At 32.1% G+C, this 18,736-nt stretch overlaps 1 protein-coding gene across 1 annotated transcript; it reads left to right on the plus strand.

Moving 5' to 3' along the window:
• The first annotated feature begins 6,256 nt into the window (after positions 1-6,256).
• On the plus strand, positions 6,257-6,804 carry LOC104880441 (uncharacterized). The gene is made up of 2 exons (XM_010657028.1): positions 6,257-6,280; positions 6,382-6,804. The coding sequence occupies exons 1-2, from the start codon at positions 6,257-6,259 to the stop codon at positions 6,802-6,804; spliced, it is 447 nt and encodes a 148-aa protein (XP_010655330.1).
• The last annotated feature ends 11,932 nt before the right edge of the window (positions 6,805-18,736 follow it).

The raw sequence follows: 18,736 nt of genomic DNA on the forward strand, positions 1-18,736 counted from the left end.
TATCTTAAATTAGTTTTATGGTATACACTCTATTTCATTTTTTTGATAGAGAATTGGAAATATAAAATTAAAATTATATCATTAAATTAAAGTTTTAAGTATTGTTCTTTTTCAAAACAATGAATGAAATTAGCGTCTATAATATACTCAATATATTTTTTTTTTATATAACTAGCTAATATAATTTACATGATATCTTATATTCTTTATGGGGAAATGAATATAATCTTAACTGTTAATATTGATAAGAAGGTAATATCAACAAATTATTAGGTTATGTTTGGTTCCCAGAAAATGTAAGGAAAAATGCAAAGGAAAGAAAATAGAAAGAAAAAAATAGAAGGAAAGAAAAAACGAGGAAAAATAAAAATGGATTTAAAATTAGTGAATTATTTTTACATGCTACTTCAAACTTATTTTACTTATTTTCACTTTCCAATATAAAGATTAAATAATTTGAAAATATTTAAAATTTTAATTAATCTTACTTATATATTATTTTCTTTATTATTTTCTATAAGACAACCAAATATGATAAATTTATTTTTCTTAGCATTTTTTTTTCTTTTCTTAGTATTTTCCGGGACCAAACATAACCTTAGAGTCTCTCACCCCATGTGATGGAGTTAGATGATAGTGGTGTAATTGAAACCAAATAGCAAAGAGAACAACTATGTGCATAGGATAAGTACGGTTATGTAAATCTGTTAGTCAATATATTATAACAACACCTTTTCAATTGTCTGCTGTGTATATAAAACATATCAAAATAGTGTAAAAACATAAGAAGAAAAAAAAAAAAGAGGAAAAGATACTGAAAACTCTTCTATCATATTTCTTTTTTGGTTATATTCTCATCATGGTATCAGAGCTCCAAGTCTTGAACGTGCTCAGTTCCTATCCATAGTAGAATCTTGTAGTCCAAACGATTGAAGGAAAATAGCATCATTGCACCAACTTTCTCCCTGGCAACTTCAAATGTCAGAGTTATCTGTTTCAAATCCTAACTAGAAATATCATCTTCGGAGCATTCAGCCACCCCCTTGCCATGAAATTAGACAGAAATAACTTTCTGCTATGGTGCCAACAAATGATGACAGCCATTAAAGTCCATGGACTTTAACGTTTCATCTTGCATGGATTTTCCCCAAGAATTTCTCAAAAATTTGATCAAGAATGTGGCCAAATTAATCATGCTTTCATCACATAACAAAAGTAAGATCAACTCCTCATTTGGTGGCTTTTATCACCCATAAGTAGGAATATCCTTTCACACATGGAAGGATCCAAAATCTTGTTTGAAATCTTGCAGAAATTGGAAAAACTCTTCACCTCTCAATTTAAAGCACAGATCATGCAGCATAAAATGACTCCAAACCATGAAGAAAGGAGGAGCAAACATGGTCGAGTATCTTCTTAAAATGAAAGGTATTATCGATGCCCTAGCCTCTACTGGTCATATTGTCTCTGAAGATGACCAAATACTTCACGTTCTTACTGGCTTGAGCCCTGAGTATGATGCCCTTGTTGTTTCCATTACTCAAGAAGTGTCTCACTCAAGTTTGAAGATGTTGTTGCTTTGCTAATGGCACATGAGACCAGGTTAGAACAACATCATCACAACTTGGTTGAGACCGACCCTTTGGACATTAATATAACCACATCGCAATCTACTATAACACCTTATTCTGGTCAAGGAAGAAGACTATATTATAATATAAGAGGAAGACATCCAAGCTATACACCTCAGCGTAGAAAAGAAAGAGGTTGCCATAGATCTCTTAGAAGCTCAAAACCTTAGTTAGCCTATATGGTTTCCATATGAGAGCCACGATAAGGCCACCATGTCTAAGGAGTTCCATAGTTACCAACAACACACCTAATAAAACACTATGTGCTACCAGTCATGGTTATTTTGCAAGACAAGTATTGTTTTCAATGCTTCAAAATGTACTCAAATATTGCAATATCCCTTACTCTAAAAATAATATGGAGTCTTTGTGCACTGCATGTCAGATGGGGAAACATTATAAAATCTCATTTCAGCCTTCGGTCACTAAATATAAGCAACCTTTAGACCTAGTTCATGCAGATTTGTGGGGGCCTGCTCCTTGTTTGTCATCAAGAGGTTTCAAATATTGCATTTGTTTTATGGATCATGCCACCAGGTCTCATGGTTGTATACACTTCATATAAGATTCGAGGCTTTACCTTGCTTTATCAAATTCAAAAAGCTTGTAGAATTCACAATATTCAAACCCTTTCTTCAATCGTGTGGAATTCTACATCGCACCTCTTACCCCCACACCCATGAACAAAATGGCTTTAATTGAACGTAAACATCGACATGTTGTGGAAATGGGTCTCACCCTTTTAGCTCAAGCCCACTTTTCTCTCAATCTTTGGGACCATGCCTTTCTCACTACTATTCATCTTATCAATTGTTTGACCACCCCACTTCTTAACCACTAATCTCTTATTGAGGCTCTTTTTCATCATAAATCTTTATATTTTTATCTTTGAGTTTTTGGTTGTAGGTGCTACCCTTATATTCGCCCTACAATGCACCCAAAATTGTCTATCATTCAATCCCATTTATTTTTTTGAGGTGCCTTGAACACCAAAAAGGATTCAAGTGTCTTACACCAAATGACAAAATTTATATCACACCCTATGCCTCATTTGATAAATTACAATTTCCTTTTCTTAAATCAATAGCTTCCCCACACACTGTTCATTCTTCTTCGTGTCCACGTTCTCACATTCCTCTTGTTGTTCCTAGTTCTCCTTCAACTGTTCCCTCTTCTCCCATGTCTTCTTCACCTACCTGTAACCCATCCCATACACAACAACATATATCCCATTCTATTACTCAGAATCATCACCCCATGATTACTAGATCCAAGAATGGCATGCTGCTATGGACATGGTGTTTCAAGCTCTTTGTGCTAATAACACTTGGTTCTTGGTTCTACCTCTTCCCAACTGTCAACTTGTAGGTTCTAAATGGGTCTTCAAAGTCAAGCAAAATTTTGATGGCTCAGTAAACAAGTACAAATTAAAGCTCGTTTAGTGGCCAAGGAGTTTCACCAAGTTCCAGGGTTTGACTTCCATGATACCTTCAGTCTGATTATTAAACTTACAACAACTTTCCTCAATGGATTTCTCAAGGAAAACATTTACATGGAACAACCTCTTGGCTTTGTTAGCCCATTTCATCCAAATCGGGTATATAAGCTTCATCGAGCTTTGTACGGACTAAAACAGCCTCCTCAGGCTTGGTTTGAACGTCTCCCTTCTAAGCTTCTCAGTCTTGCACTACTACAAAAATAATTTATGGTGTCACAATTTATTCTCACTTTTAAAATAATGACACTATAAGTTTATAATTAATAAAGGTGACACGTCTTATAAAAAATTTTCAATTGAGGTAGTTAGATGATATTAGTTTTATATTTATAGTGCCATTTTTTTGGGAAGTGACATCATATAAAATAATTTTTTTTAAGTATTATAACTCAATGAGCCTACTTGAGCCCACTTTTAGAATTAATAACGAGGGATAATATATAAAAAAACCCATTGTTTCCACATGCCACCCATTATCCAAAAAATCTCAGTATACAAACCCTATATATAAAACCATAATATTCTTCTACCTTTTCTCTCACTCATGGTCAACACGTTCACAACCAACATTTTTCACTTTGTGGACTCCTAGGTAACCCAAAATCTCTTAAATTTATCATCTTTTTTTCTTTTATTAATGTCATTATATCAATTGTTTTAGCATCTTTATATTATGGTTTTTGTGAACTGCGTTTTCTTGAGTTGTAGGGAAGAAAAACTTAGGTTTAAACTTTTAGCATAGAAGAAAAACCTGTAGATTAATTGATTTTTTAATCTCAACCAAACACATGGTCGTCTCCTTAAAAACAAGTGACAAAAAAAAAGAAAGATTTTTAACATGTATTTGTGTGAGAATGACCAGCTTTCGGTACCAGGATGCCTTGTTTAGCAATTCTGATGGCTGCCTTGAGTTTTCAAAGTGACTATAGGGGCCCAAAATTGGGCCCAAAATTTGGCCCACTGCTTGAGCCCATTCTGATGGCCACGCGCTATACCATCTTCTTCTTATTCAATATGATTATCGTTTCAGCAATTCAGATATCTCCATTTAAATTCCTATATCTTCATGAAATAATCTCAATTTGATAATCTGGGCATGTATTTGACTTAACAATAAATTTCTATTCTATAGGTCAAAGAATAAAATCATTTTTGAAAATTATTCTTAAAAACTTATTTAGAGCAAAAATAGTTTTCTAACATAAAAATAATTTTTTAACTTAGAAAATATATTTGAAATTATTTGATAGAAAACTGGGCATGTATTTGACTTAAAAATAAATTTCTATACTATAGCTCAAATAATAAAATCAAATTTGAAAATTATTCTTAAAAGCTTATTTAGAGCAAAAATGGTTTTCTAACGTAAATTATTTTTTTTAATTTAGAAAATATATTTGGAAACATTGGATAGAAAACTGGGCATGTATTTGACTTAAAAATAAACTTCTATTCTATAGATCAAAGGATAAAATCATGTTTGAAAATTATCCTTAAAAACTTATTTAGAGTAAAAACGGTTTTCTAACATAAAAATACTTTTTTAACTTAGAAAATATATTTGAAACCATTTGATAGAATTTTTTTTTTAATGTCAAAAAGTTGTCTTTTTCTTAATTTAATTGCAATCAATTTTGCATATATGCATTTTAAAATATATATTATCATATTTAACAATATTTTGATTGTTAGGCAAATTATCATTTTTGAGAGGAATTTTTGTAGCTCTCATAATTATAATTTTATTTTAATAACCATTTCCAATAATAAAAAGTTAGAAAATTATCAAAATCTGATTTTTAGGATTTTTAAAAAACCTACAAGCTAAAATTATTTATAATTTTGACTATGTGAGAACACTTCTTTTTTAATTAATACTTTGAGTTATTTTGTTTTTTTTTTCTTAGTCGTTAAAAGTATAAAAAAAATTTCTTTTATCATATTATATATGTTTAATATTAATTTTTAACAATAAATTTATTAAATTATTATAAGACCTCATTTCAACCATTGAATTTCAAAGGAAAGAAATATAATTATATGGGAATAATATTTTACATGTTTAGATTATATGTTTGGTATAATAGAATCCCATGAAGTGGTTTATTTTGTTTGATGCTCAAGATTATTATATTTATTAACATATCTTTATATTTTATCAAATAGCATAAATAGCATTATTCTAAATTACTTAATAAAGTTAAAGTTATTTTATAAATGATTAACCTATGCGGTGTGTTGAAATTAACCTCTTTTATAGCATGCTTGCATTTATTCTATATGTTAATTTATATAGGTTATGTTTGGGTCTAGAAAGTCATCCATGAAAGAGAAAAAAATATTAAGAAAAATAATTTTTTTTAATGTTTGGTTTTCTTATGAAAAATATTTAAAGAAAATTAAATATAATCAAAACTAGTTAAAAACTTATGCATTTTAAAATTACTTAAATGTTATATTAATGAACTAAAATAAATGAAATGAATTTGAAGTAATAAATAAAACTAATTTATTTGTTTTAAATTTTTTTTTAAATTTTTTTTTTTTTTGTTCTTTTACTTTTTCTTTCCTATTTTTTTTCCTTTTCATTTTCTCTTAAATTTTATAGGAATCAAACATAACTTTAATGTATATCTTTTTATGTTTGGTTATTAAAAAATTTGAGAGAAATGTTATGTTTTGTTATGCTAGACATTAGGTTGCTTTAGTGGGATGTTGGTGGGCTATTGCCAATCTCTCAATAAATCCCTATTGTTAAGGGTTAGTTGTTCATTTGAATTAGTCTTACCACGTTATTAGGAGCTCTGAAACGTGGGCTGTTATTTTTCTTGTTTTTCAAGTGTTGCTCTGTAAGGCTATAAGATAGCCAGGTTTACTTTTCAATGAATAACAGAGATTTCTCCCAAAATTTCCTTATTTGTTTCATAAGTTTTTCTGATTCCTAACATTTGGTATCAGAGCGCCATCACGGGGCCTGGTTAAAATTAGAAGCAGCATTCTTCTACGTGTGTAGTGATTGAAGTACGATGACAGAAAATTCTTTTGAAATTTGATGGGCATTATGATCATTGGGCAATGCTCATGGAAAACTTTTTGCGTTCTAAGGAGTACCGAGGCTTAGTGGAGAATGGGATTCCTGCAGCAGCAAAAGGTCTCACAGATGCTCAGAGAAAGAACATTGAAGATTAGAAGTTGAAAGATTTGAAAGCAAAAAACTATCTATTTCAAGAAATAGATCGTTCGGTCCTGTAGACAATCCTCAACAAGGATACAACAAAGAACATATGGGATTCTTTGAAACAGAAGTATCAAGGTACAACACGAGTAAAGCGTGCTCACTTGCAAGCTCTCCGGAAGGAGTTTGAAATTCTTCACATGAAGGCAGGGGAATCTGTGAATGAGTATTTTGCACGGACTCTTACCATAGCCAACAAGATGAAAGCAAATGGTGATGACAAGGGAGATGTTGCTGTAGTTGAAAAGATTTTGAGATCCATGACTCCAAAGTTTGATTATGTTGTGTGTTCCATTGAGGAGTCTAAGAATATAGACACCTTAACCATTGATGAGTTGCAAAGCAGCCTACTTGTGCACAAACAATGCATGAGTTCTCATGAGGAAGAAGAACACGCTTTGAAAATTACACATGGAGAACAATCTGGAGGAATGGGTTGAGGTCGTGGAAGTTTTAGAGGAAGAGGAAGGGGACGAGGCAGACAAAGCTTTGACAAAGCCGTAGTGGAGTGCTATTACTGTCATAAGCTTGGGCATTTTCAATGGGAATGTCCAAGCAAGGAGAAGGAAACCAACTATGCTCAGACTCAAGAAGAAATGTTACTGATGTCTTATGTTGATATAAATGAGGCAAATGGAGAAGATATGTGGTTCCTTGACTCAGGATGCAACAATCATATGTGTGGAAAGAAGGAATACTTCTCGGATTTTGATGGAAGTTTCAGAGATTCGGTAAAGCTGGGCAACAACTCAAGTATGGTTGTGATGGGAAAGGGCAATGTATGACTACAAGTTAATGGAAGAGTACAAATTATCACAGGAGTGTTTTATGTGCCGGAGCTAAAGAACAATTTACTAAGTATTGGGCAATTGCAAGAAAAAGGGTTGAACATTCTGTTTCAAGGTAAAAAGTGTAAAGTGTTTCATCCTGAGAAAGGCTTAATAATGGAGACGAAGATGGCTTTGAATCGAATGTTCATACTGCATGCTATATCTCAACCTATAGCATCTGCTTGTTTCAACACAATCACGGAAGATATGGTGCAACTTTGGCATTGTAGACATGGACACTTGAGCTTTAAGGGCTTAAAGACTCTTCAGCAGAAGAAGATGGTGAATGGTTTACCACAACTCAAGTCTCCCTCAAGGCTGTGTAAGGCTTGTTTGGTAGGGAAGCAACAAAGGTTCTCATGTCCAAGGAAAAGCACCTGGAAAGCTTCATAAATTCTTCAATTAGTGCATGCTGATATTTGTGGACCAATCAAGCCCATCTCAAATGGCAAGAAGAGGTATTTGATTACTTTCATTGATGACTTTAGTAGAAAAACATGGGTTTATTTTTTAATGGAGAAATCAGAAGCCTTTGCTGTTTTTATGAGTTTTAAGATACATGTTGAGAAGGAGACAAACTCGTTTGTTAGAATGTTACGTACTGATCGAGGGGGAGAGTTTACATCACAAGAGTTCATCAATTTTTGTGATGTAAATGGCATACGAAGACAATTGACAACTGCCTACACACCACAACAGAATGGTGTTGCAGAACGAAAGAATAGAACTATTATGAATATGGTTCGTAGTATGATTTCCGAAAAGAACTTCCAAAAACTTTCTGGCCTGAAGCAGTAAATTGGACAGTGCATGTCTTGAATCGAAGTCCAACAGTGGCAGTAAAAAACAAGACTCCAGAAGAAGCTTGGAGCAGAGTTAAGCCTTCAGTTGAGCATTTTAGAGTTTTTGGATGTATCTCCCATGTTCATGTGCCTGACAGTAAAAGAACTAAGCTGGATGATAAGAGCTTGAGTTGTGTTTTGTTGGGAGTTAGTGAAGAGTCCAAGGCTTACAGGCTTTATGATCCAGTTTCACAAAGAATCATAACAATTAGGGATGTTGTATTCGAAGAAGACAAGAATTGGGATTGGGGTAAGAAATATGAAGAATCCATTGTGAGTAAGAAATATGAAGAATCCATTGTGAGTGAATTGGAATGGGGTGATCTTGAGGAGGAAGCAACTATGTTTGATGACAATGAAGAGGAAAATGAAGTTGATCCTAATGAAGAGGGGAGCGAATCTGAATCTGATCCTAAAGCTAATGTAGAAGCAGCTGAAGGTAATTTTTCCTCTGATTCCTTGACCGAAGAAAGCTCTCCTAGCTCAAATGAAGGGAGGAATAGGAGACCACCAATCTGGATGAGAGACTATGAAACATGGGAAGGCATTTCTGAAGAAGATAATGAAGCTCATTTGGCTCATTTGGCTATGTTTGCAACTATTGATCCTATTCACTTTGAAGATGCTGTGAAGAGTGAGAAATGGAGGAAAGCTATGGATTTAGAAATGGAAGCAATAAAAAACAATGGTACGTGGGAATTGACGGAGTTACCTAAGGAAGCAAAGAAGGTTGGAGTGAAATGGATTTATAAGACCAAGTTTAATGAAAATGGAGAAGTGGACAAATACAAGGCTAGGATTGTAGCAAAGGGGTATACTCAGCAGCATGGGGTAGACTATACTGAAGTATTTGCACTTGTGGCACGCATGGAGACAATTCGATTGGTGGCAGCACTTGCAGCTCAAAAAGGATGGACTATTTACCAGTTAGATGTGAAGTCCGCATTTTTACATGGTGAGTTGAATGAAGTAGTTTTTGTGGAGCAGCCTTGTGGTTATGTGCAAAAGGGAAATGAACAGAAGGTTTACAGGTTAAAGAAGGCACTTTATGGGCTTAAACAAGCACCACGTGCTTGGTACAACCGTATAGAGGCCTATTTCATGAAAGAAGGCTTTGAGAAGTGTGACTATGAGCATACTCTATTCATCAAGACAAGCAAAGAAGGCAAAGTATTAATTGTAAGTCTTTATGTTGATGATCTCATTTTTACTGGAAATGATGAATTGATGTTTACAGAGTTTAAAAATTCCATGAAGCATGAGTTTGACATGACAGATCTTAGTAAGATGAGGTATTTCCTTGGTCTTGAAGTCTTGCAAAGATCTAATGGTATTTTTATCAGTCAAAAGAAGTATGCTTTGGAGGTGCTGAAACAGTTTGGAATGGATAAAAGTAATTTTGTTCATAATCCCATTATTCTTGGCTTTAAGCTCATGAAGGATGAAGGTGGAGTTAAGGTGGACAAGACTTACTATAAACAGATTGTGGGTAGTCTCATGTATCTAACAGCTACTCGACCTGACATGATGTTTGTGGTGAGTCTTATTAGTAGATATATGGAGAATCCTATTGAGCTTCATTTATAGGCAACAAAAAGGGTGCTAAGATATTTGAAAGGAACAACTGAGTTTGGAATTTTCTATAAGAACGGAGGAGATGATGAACTTGCTGCATACACCGATAGTGATTATGCTGGAGATTTGGAGGACAGAAAGAGTACTTCAGGCTATGTGTTTTTATTGAGTTCAGGAGCAGTATCATGGTCATCAAGAAAACAACCAGTAGTGAGTCTATCTACCACAGAGGTAGAGTTTATTGCTGCTGCTTCATGTGCATGCCAAGCAGTATGGTTGAAAAGGGTGTTAGGAAAGCTGAGTCAAAATCAAGGCAAGTCAACCACTATTCGTTGTGATAATAGATCTGCAATCAAACTTTCAAAGAACCCAGTAATGCATGGTTGTAGTAAGCACATAGATGTGCGTTACCATTTTCTTCGAGAGCTCACAAAGGCTGGTACAGTGGAGCTGGTGCATTGTGGTACACAAGAACAGTTGGCTGATGTGATGACTAAACCACTTAAGCTGAATGTTTTCTTGAACCTGCGAGGGCTATTGGGAGTTTGTTTTGAGATGGATATAAACTGAATGCTTGTAGCATTTAGTTTAAGGGAGGAATTGTTATGTTTTGTTATGTTAGACGTTAGGTTGCTTTAGTGGGCTGTTGGTGCGCTGTTGCCAGTCTGTCAATAAATCCCTATTGTTAAGGGTTAGTTGTTCATTTGAATTAGTCTTACCACGTTATTAGGAGCTCTGAAACGTGGGCTGTTATTTTTCTTGTTTTTTAAGTGTTGCTCTGTAAGGCTATAAGATAGCCAGGTTTACTTTTCAATGAATAACAGAGATTTCTCCCAAAATTTCCTTATTTGTTTCATAAGTTTTTCTGATTCCTAACAAGAAAATATAAAGGAAAGAAAATTCATATGAAAAGTAGAAGAAAATAAAAGACTAACAAAATAAAAAATAAAATTAAAATCAATAAATTATTTTTATATGTTTCTTTAACTCATTTCACTTATTTTTCTTTATTATATAAAAATTAAATAAATTTAAAATGCATAAAATTCTAACTAATTTTAATTATATTTAGTTTTTATTTTTTTTATTTTTTATAGTGAAACCAATTCGAGAACCAAACAAAGTCTTACTCTTTGATTGACATGTGTTCATGTACACATGTCATTGATGACTCCAACCGTTTAACACCATAAAATGAAAGCATTTTTTTTTTTGGGGAATAATAAAATAAGAAGTTCAAATTTTACACCATCTCATATATTTCACACATGATCTTCAACAATTTCTTAGGTAAAGCATTAGTTCAAATACTATCTTTGTTGAATTTTTGATATTTTAACGAGTTTTCAAGGAAAATATTACAAAAAATAATAGTAATAAAAATCATTTGGGATATATGATAATTAAGAAATTATTTTTAAATTTATGGTAATTTGTGAGGTGTCAACCAAAAAATTATTTAAATGGATTTAATACAAAATTTAAAGTTTGAAATTATTTGTTCAAGAAATGACTTCAGAATTCAATAATTAAATTAAAGTTATTTCTTCAAATGATGACTTATTATTAACATTTTAAAAATTGCTATATATTTGTGTAGACCCCCATTTAGGCATGGGTCACTTTTTCTCTATTTGTTTTTGCAGATCACATTTTTAGCCAGGTGTCACTATCCCAGCGGGCCACGTGTCACATCCTTAGTGGCCATAAGGAATTAACCTCGCTTTTTGAAGCTGCAGTAGGACTTTGACACGTGGAGGAACTTTCTGGAGGGAGGTCCCGCAGGCAGAAAAGGTGGCTGCAGAAGGAGTGGGACAGAAAAAAGGTGGCGGCGGCAGAGATCGTTGAAAAGACAAATCCAAAAAAGAGAGACAAAAAGGGGGGAAGAGGAAAAAAAAAAAAAAAAAAAAAAAAGGAAGGGGGAAGAGAGATGAGTTTTCTGAGAGGTTGGGGAGGAAAAGAGTATTGGTGGAGCTTGAGTCGGAAGCTAAGGACAGAGGAGCGTAGAGTTGCTGGGAAGAGTCCAGGACACGGAGCTGAGAAGGGGGATTTCCAGGTATGACCATTTGTTTTTTTTTTGATATTTTCCATTCTTTTCATACTGTCCAGGTTTGATTCTCAGTGATTTTTCATTTCTGCCTGTTGGGCTGTTCTATTTTGGTGATCATTGATTAAATATTAGAAGAGCTTGCTGTGTTTTATGCCCTATTCTGACGAGTATTTTCCATCTTAACCCACTGGATGTTGGACCCACGAATGAAATGATGAAATGGGTCCGATATACTGGTTAAAGTCTTCATGTTCTTCTTCTTGTTGCTATCCTGTTATCTCCTTGTTTTCTTTTCCTCCCTGAGTGCATACCTTACCCATAATTCATCTATCTACCTCTCTCTCTAGGTCGTCATACCCATTTCCTCACTCAAGCTTGCAGGAATCAAGCATCCTCCACCACACCCATTTTCCTCTCATTTATTCTCCATCCCACTCTGTTGCTTACATGGAGTCTCATGGGTGCATGCCATCCTTCACTCCTTCACATACTCATTAAAACCACTCACCCAAGCCCCCATATCCATACAACCCATACTTATCCTTCATGCTACTCACAACCACGTTCTACCTTATCCGGATGTCTCACATCCGAAATTCTTCTCCGTCGACATTCCACCCGGACGCCTCACATCCGGAATTCTTTTCCGCTGACATTCCACCCGGATGCCTCACATCCGGAATTCTGTCCGGCCAACATTCTACCTTATCCGGATGTCTCACATCCAGAATTCTTCTCCGTCGACATTCCATCCGGGCATCTCACATCCGGAATTCTTCTCCGCCGACATTCCACCCGGATATCTCACATCCGGAATTCCGTCCGGCTAACATTCCACCCGGATATATCACATCCGGAATTCTTCTCCGCTAACATTCCACCTGGATATCTCACATCCGGAATTCTGTCCGGCCACCGTTCCACCTTCTCCGGATATCTCACATCCAGAATTCTGTCCGGCTGACGTTCAACCTTCTCCGGATATATAGCATCTGGAATTCTGTCCGACCGACGTTCCACCTTTTTCTTCATCCTTAGAGCATTTTCTTTAGGTTCCAAAATCACATTTTTAATAAAGCTTTGCTGCCACTTTTATTTATGGCAAGCAATTTTCATACTTCCTCTATTTTTAAAATGTTTTGAAATAAGAAAGGAATCAAATTCCGTAATTCCGAGTGATGGAGTTCACGGAATTAATTCATGCAAAATAAACGGGCTTTGGTGGGGGCCCTACATCAATAAATTTTCTTCAAAATAAAATGAATTTGAATGAAATGTCATGCGTGCTATTGTTGATTCTTTCTGTTTGGTGATATGAGTGACATACTTTGTGTTCATTACTATGCACTAACCCTATTTTGTGATAGAGCGTTGCCGTTCGCTGATCAGGTACGCATCCACTTCCACTTTGGTTATTCTCTATGCATATTCTGATACTCATACGTGCATGATAGATTCGGGTACCCATTGATTTCCTTATTAGATGCCATGATTGTTTCATTTTATTAGTAGAGACTCGTTTCTAGGGACTTAGAGGGGTGCTACGGTCTCCACCGTACCTTCCCGATAAGTAACCTGACCCCCGAACCCGATCTGATTTTTCGTAGACCGACCTTTTCCAAAACCAAGAGTTACACTTAGAGTTTTTCTTTCTTATTTTGTTTACCCTTAAAAAATAAAACAAAAATAAGTGGCGACTCCAAGTCATTTTTTTAATCAATAAAAATCATAATTTTTCAAATAAAAATCGAGCTCGCCATCGAGTGGGAAATGCATGAGCACGAAATGCGGGGTCCACAATTTGATAAATTTTTTTTTAAAACTTTTGTATTTAAAAAAAATTCTTTTAGGTTATGTTTGATTTCAGAAAGTAGTAAAAAAAATGTTAAGGAAGATAGTTTTTTCATATTTGATTTTACTATGAAAAATATGAAAGAAAATCAAATATAATTAAAATTAATTAGAAATTTATATTTATGAATTTTAAATTTATTTAATCTTTATATTATGGAGAAAAATAAGTGAATAAATTTGAATAAACATATAAAAATAATTTATTGACTTTCAATCTATTTTTTCTTTTCGTTCATTTTTTCTTTTATTCTACTTTTCTTATTTATTTATTTTTCTCACATTTTCCCTCAATTGTTTTTTTGAGAATCAAACACAACTTTAAGGACATTATATTTGGTTAAATATTCCATATTCTAACCAATATGAGAAACAAAATTTATTAAAATAAATCTAATTGTGATAAAAACCAAATTAATTTTTAAGATAATGTGCATGAAAGTGATAACATCAAATGGAAACTTCAAAAATTCTACTAATAACATCAATGATCACCTTTGTATCTCCTTGGGCAGCAATTAATTTCTTTATACTCTTAACATGCCTAGTTTATTTATTTCCCAAAATTTCACGTTCAAGTAGGATAGTAGAAGTATTATCCATGAATTTATTTCAAATAGCTAAAATTAATGAGTTAAAATTATTTAAAAAAAATTCATGTAATTTAATTCTAATGGAATGATCTAAATACTTCAAGAACAAACATAAAAATTAAAGGACAAATATATGCTTATCATATGTCCCATATCCTAAAGAGACATTTTAGAAATATCAAATAGTTTAGGCCCATTATTTTGCATAATATAAATTATTAAATTTATAGAAAAGTTTCAACTTTTAAGATGAGGAAAGTGAGGGGAAATTATATCAAATTTTTAATATGCTATTCTTTTGGACAGAAATTCATAATTTGAAAAATATTGTTATTTATAACAACAAAATATGCTATGCACTCTTATATTGTTATGGATTATTAGGTTTAATTTCTGGATTGAATTAATCAATGGGTATAGTTCATTTTTTTTTTTCATTTAAAAAGGAACTAATTTTTTTTTAACAACTTGATCTCTTCCATGTAACTCATGTAGCTATTTGAGTTTAATAGATTTTCATGGTTTTAAAATGCATCTACATGATTAATTAAAAGGAGTCCACTTATATATAATTAGATTTTTTTTTAATAAAAGTACAGTCATTTAGAATTTTTTAAAATACAATAGATTGAAAAATATTTCCAAATTTATAGTAGTTTATGCCATGTTGGATTATGACATGGAAGGTGTCTTTTCATCATTTTTTTTTCAATGTGTGGTTGATAATAAAATAGTGGAGAGACGTATTTAATATAAATTTAATTTTATGAAATTATGGAAAATGTCTTTTTTAATAGACACCTTTAACATCAATTCAATTTTTTTTTCAACGTGGGGTTGATATGAAAATCGTGGAAAAGACACCTTTAATATAAATTTAGTTTTATGGATTTTTGGAAGGTGTCACTTCAAGAGACTTTTAGTATAATTTTTTTTTTTCAATGTGTGGTTGATATGAAAATTGAATTTTTACAAAATTGAATTTATACTAGATGTGTCTTTTGAAAAGACATCTTTCACAATTTCACAAATTTGGATTTATATTGAAGGTGTCTCTTTCAGTAAATTTCATATCAGTTATACATTAAAAAAAAGTTAAATTTATATTAAAAGTGTCTTTTCAGGAGACATCTTTCACAATTTAAAAAAATTGTATTTACTATAAGTTCATTTTTTTTTTCAATGTGTGGCTGATACGAAATTTATAGAAGGTGTCTCTTTAAAATATATCTTTAGTATAAATTCAATTTTATGGAATTATGAAAGGTGTCTCTTTAAAAGATACATTTAATATAAATTCAACTTTTTTCAATGTATAACTAATTTGAAACTTGTGGAAGATGACTTTTCTAAAGATACGTTATGATGTGACAGAAATTGTCGTGGATTCCTCGATAGTTTCATAAGTACTTTTTTAAAGAATTTTTTTTTATAATTAATTGTAGAAGTTAAAAAAACCCTGTGTAATGCTATGAATTTTTTCTGCTATTTGATTTGAGATATCATAATTACCTTTCATGTGTTGGAATATGTGCCCATAAACAAATGAGATGTTTTTTATTTTGCTGATTATTAATATATTTTTTAAAGGAATTATTTCAATATTATTGTTGCATGCATGTTTTAGATGCTTTATAAATATCGAAAACCCTAGATTATTTAATTATAACTTTAAATATTGTATATAAGTGTTATATACAGGAGGATAATATTTAAAGTAAAATAATCTAATATGTTCGTAATTAAAAATTAAAGTTGGGATCTTTAATTTAAAATTACTAGCGCGGTTCATTACATTCTGAATGAAATGATCTTATCCGGATTGTTAATAATGAGATTATTGGAATGAAAGCGTTTTATATAATTTGATTATATAGGACTGGAACACGATTAATTATGAATCTCTGATAAATTCCGTTATAATATAGAGCATTCAATATTAATCAATGATGGTCATATATGCATTGATCTTAATTCTGAGTAATTAATAGACTCCTATTTATTGTATTGTATTTTTTGACATACCGGGTAATGACACAAATATATAGTGTCAAATTCTTGGTGTATTGGAAGTATAATAAAATAAATAGCCGGGAATATTAATATACAAGATGAAATCCATTCCTTCGTTAAGAAGTCAGATGGACGGTTCCCATAAGTATTGGTTCGGGCCTTGAATGATAAGAGCGCTCAATTTATGATTAGACCATAAATATATTATTCATTAGAGAACCAATGGCACTTAAGGAGAAAGATATAATTAAAGAGGTTAACGGAAAAACCTAGCTTTAATTATGAACCGTTTATGGAGGATTGACTCATATGTAGTGACTCTATCAATGGGCATCTTTTCCTTCCTTTTAATCATTTGAATATATTTAATTTTATAATTTTAAGAGTGCAATTCCAAATTTTTAGTGGAGTAATTTTGGAATTAATAATTTTGATTTTTTAATTAAGTTGTTAATTAATTGTCAAAATTATTGGAGCTTAAAATTATAATGTCCATAATTCCTCTCAACGGCTCCATTAAAATTATATGAACATTTTTTTATGTTGGGTTGATTTTATTAGTTTGGAATTTTGAATTCTAAATTAATTTCACACAATCTTGATTTGATTTATTTATTTTATAATTTGATTATTTAAAATATTTTTTGATACAATGTGGTGAAGACCACACTTACTTGTATTCCCTAAGAAACACTTTTTAAGTGGGATCATGGGGAGAGATATTCTCTCCCATGTTTTTCAAAATTCAAAATATGTCAGTTATTTTTTTCTTCGTGGTATTAAAAAGTTTTTTTTTTCTCAATGTTTTTCGGATGATGGGATGAGAATACAAGTTTTCAATATATTAAGTTGTGTGATAAAAAAACCTAAAAAAAAAAAAAAAAAAAAAACGCCCACTCGTTTTGAGTTCATCATAATTTGGAGAACGTTAGAGAAAGATCCATGGTGCTTTAGAGGATTTGGAATTCTAAGATCTTTTTGGTGGAGTTCAAATTTATCAGCCTAATCGCAAGGTACAATTCTAAATTACCTATATTTGTTATTTCATTAAATTAATACAAGTATTGATCATTGAGAAAAAAATTTGAGAAAATTTTTCTGGTTTCCGTTTTTCTTTTATTTATTTGGTTTCAAAACCAACAATTGGTATCAGAGCAGGTTGATACTCTGTATTAATTTAATGAATGATTATTTGATAATCTTTGCATGGTTTTCGGTAGGCACTTTTGCATATTGATGTTTGTTTATTTTTATGTTCCTGGTGATGAATGTTTGTGGGAATGGATTGGTCGTTTTTTTTTTATTGGTTCCATGGATTTTGTTATTTTTGTAATAATTATTTTATTAGATCTTTTGTAAATAGGATTCTTGCTGTAATTCCTATTTTATAAGATCTTTTGTAAATAGGTTTACTGTTGTAATTGTAAATCGGTTTTGGGTTGAATTTTATTGAATTTGAGAAATTCAATGGAGACAACCACAATTCAAGGAAATTTGAATTTTATTGAATTTGAGAAATTCAATGGAGACCACCACCTTTCAAGGAGAAGATGAAGATGTAGATTTACAGGAAGACCTAGTTTTATTATTTGTTTTATTTTTATTTTTTTATTTGGGTTGTATTTAACATCCATGGAACCCGACCATTTCCGTTTTTATATTTATAAAGTTGATAATTACTTTGTCCTGCAAGGGGTGGAGCCAGGGGATTCAAACCCATGAAGGATGGGTATTCCCTGCTAGTACCACCAGGCTATGGCTCCTGGCTGGTTATGTATATGAAGAAGGTTTATTTCACGTTGCCCCTCAACTTTATCCCTGGCTCCACCACCACCCTTATTTTAGCATGTCATTTTAGTTAGAAAAGTGCCTACCTATTTTTGCATGTCATGCATTCATGCGTTTATTTTTATTTTATTTTATATAATGTCACAGATGACTTAATTTATAATTTTAAATTGTTTAAAATTATAAAGGCTTAGTAATTTAAAATGTTTAAATTGTCTAAGGTTTATGAAACAATAGTTGTTTTATAAATTAAATACACCTTTTGCAATATAATGAGTGGGAGCGGGTAATATTACAATATAAACCCTAGGTCTCCACCATTAATACAACACTGTGAGTTTTTAGTAGCGCTTAGAGACGCTTTGATTTTGTCCTCCCTACAGAAAGTGTCTACTAATTTCAATAACAAGGTTGTCTTCCATGAGACAGGATTTTAAGATGTATTTTAGAATCGACCTACCCTACGACAGCAATTTCTAAATTAAGTCTTAAAAATCTGATATGGTGGGTTACACTCACAAAGATATAATTAAATTGGTTAATTATTTTCTTGACCGAACTTAAAGGAAATTAATAAGTATTAGAAATATGAGATATTTTGGATAATATTTATTAATTGAGAAAGTCTCATTTTAATTAGCAATTATTTGACCTACCCTACGACGACACTTAGTTGTGGTAATTAAAATTCCTTAGGCTGTTAAAGTATAATTTTTGGTGTATTTTATCATGAGCATTCTTGCTTCATATTTACTTTGCCTTTAATTTTCTTATGATATTTATGCAATTATTTATTGAAAATATTTCTTATTTTTGTTCAGCAAATATGT

Source organism: Vitis vinifera, chromosome 9, assembly GCF_030704535.1.
Source record: "Vitis vinifera cultivar Pinot Noir 40024 chromosome 9, ASM3070453v1".
In the NCBI taxonomy this organism is placed as follows: domain Eukaryota; kingdom Viridiplantae; phylum Streptophyta; class Magnoliopsida; order Vitales; family Vitaceae; genus Vitis; species Vitis vinifera.

Coding starts and splice junctions, on each gene's coding strand:
- LOC104880441 (XM_010657028.1), top strand. CDS start 6,257: ATGGGATTCCTGCAGCAGCAAAAG. Junction 6,281..6,381: donor GATTCCTGCAGCAGCAAAAG/GTCTCACAGATG, acceptor TCGGTCCTGTAG/ACAATCCTCAACAAGGATAC.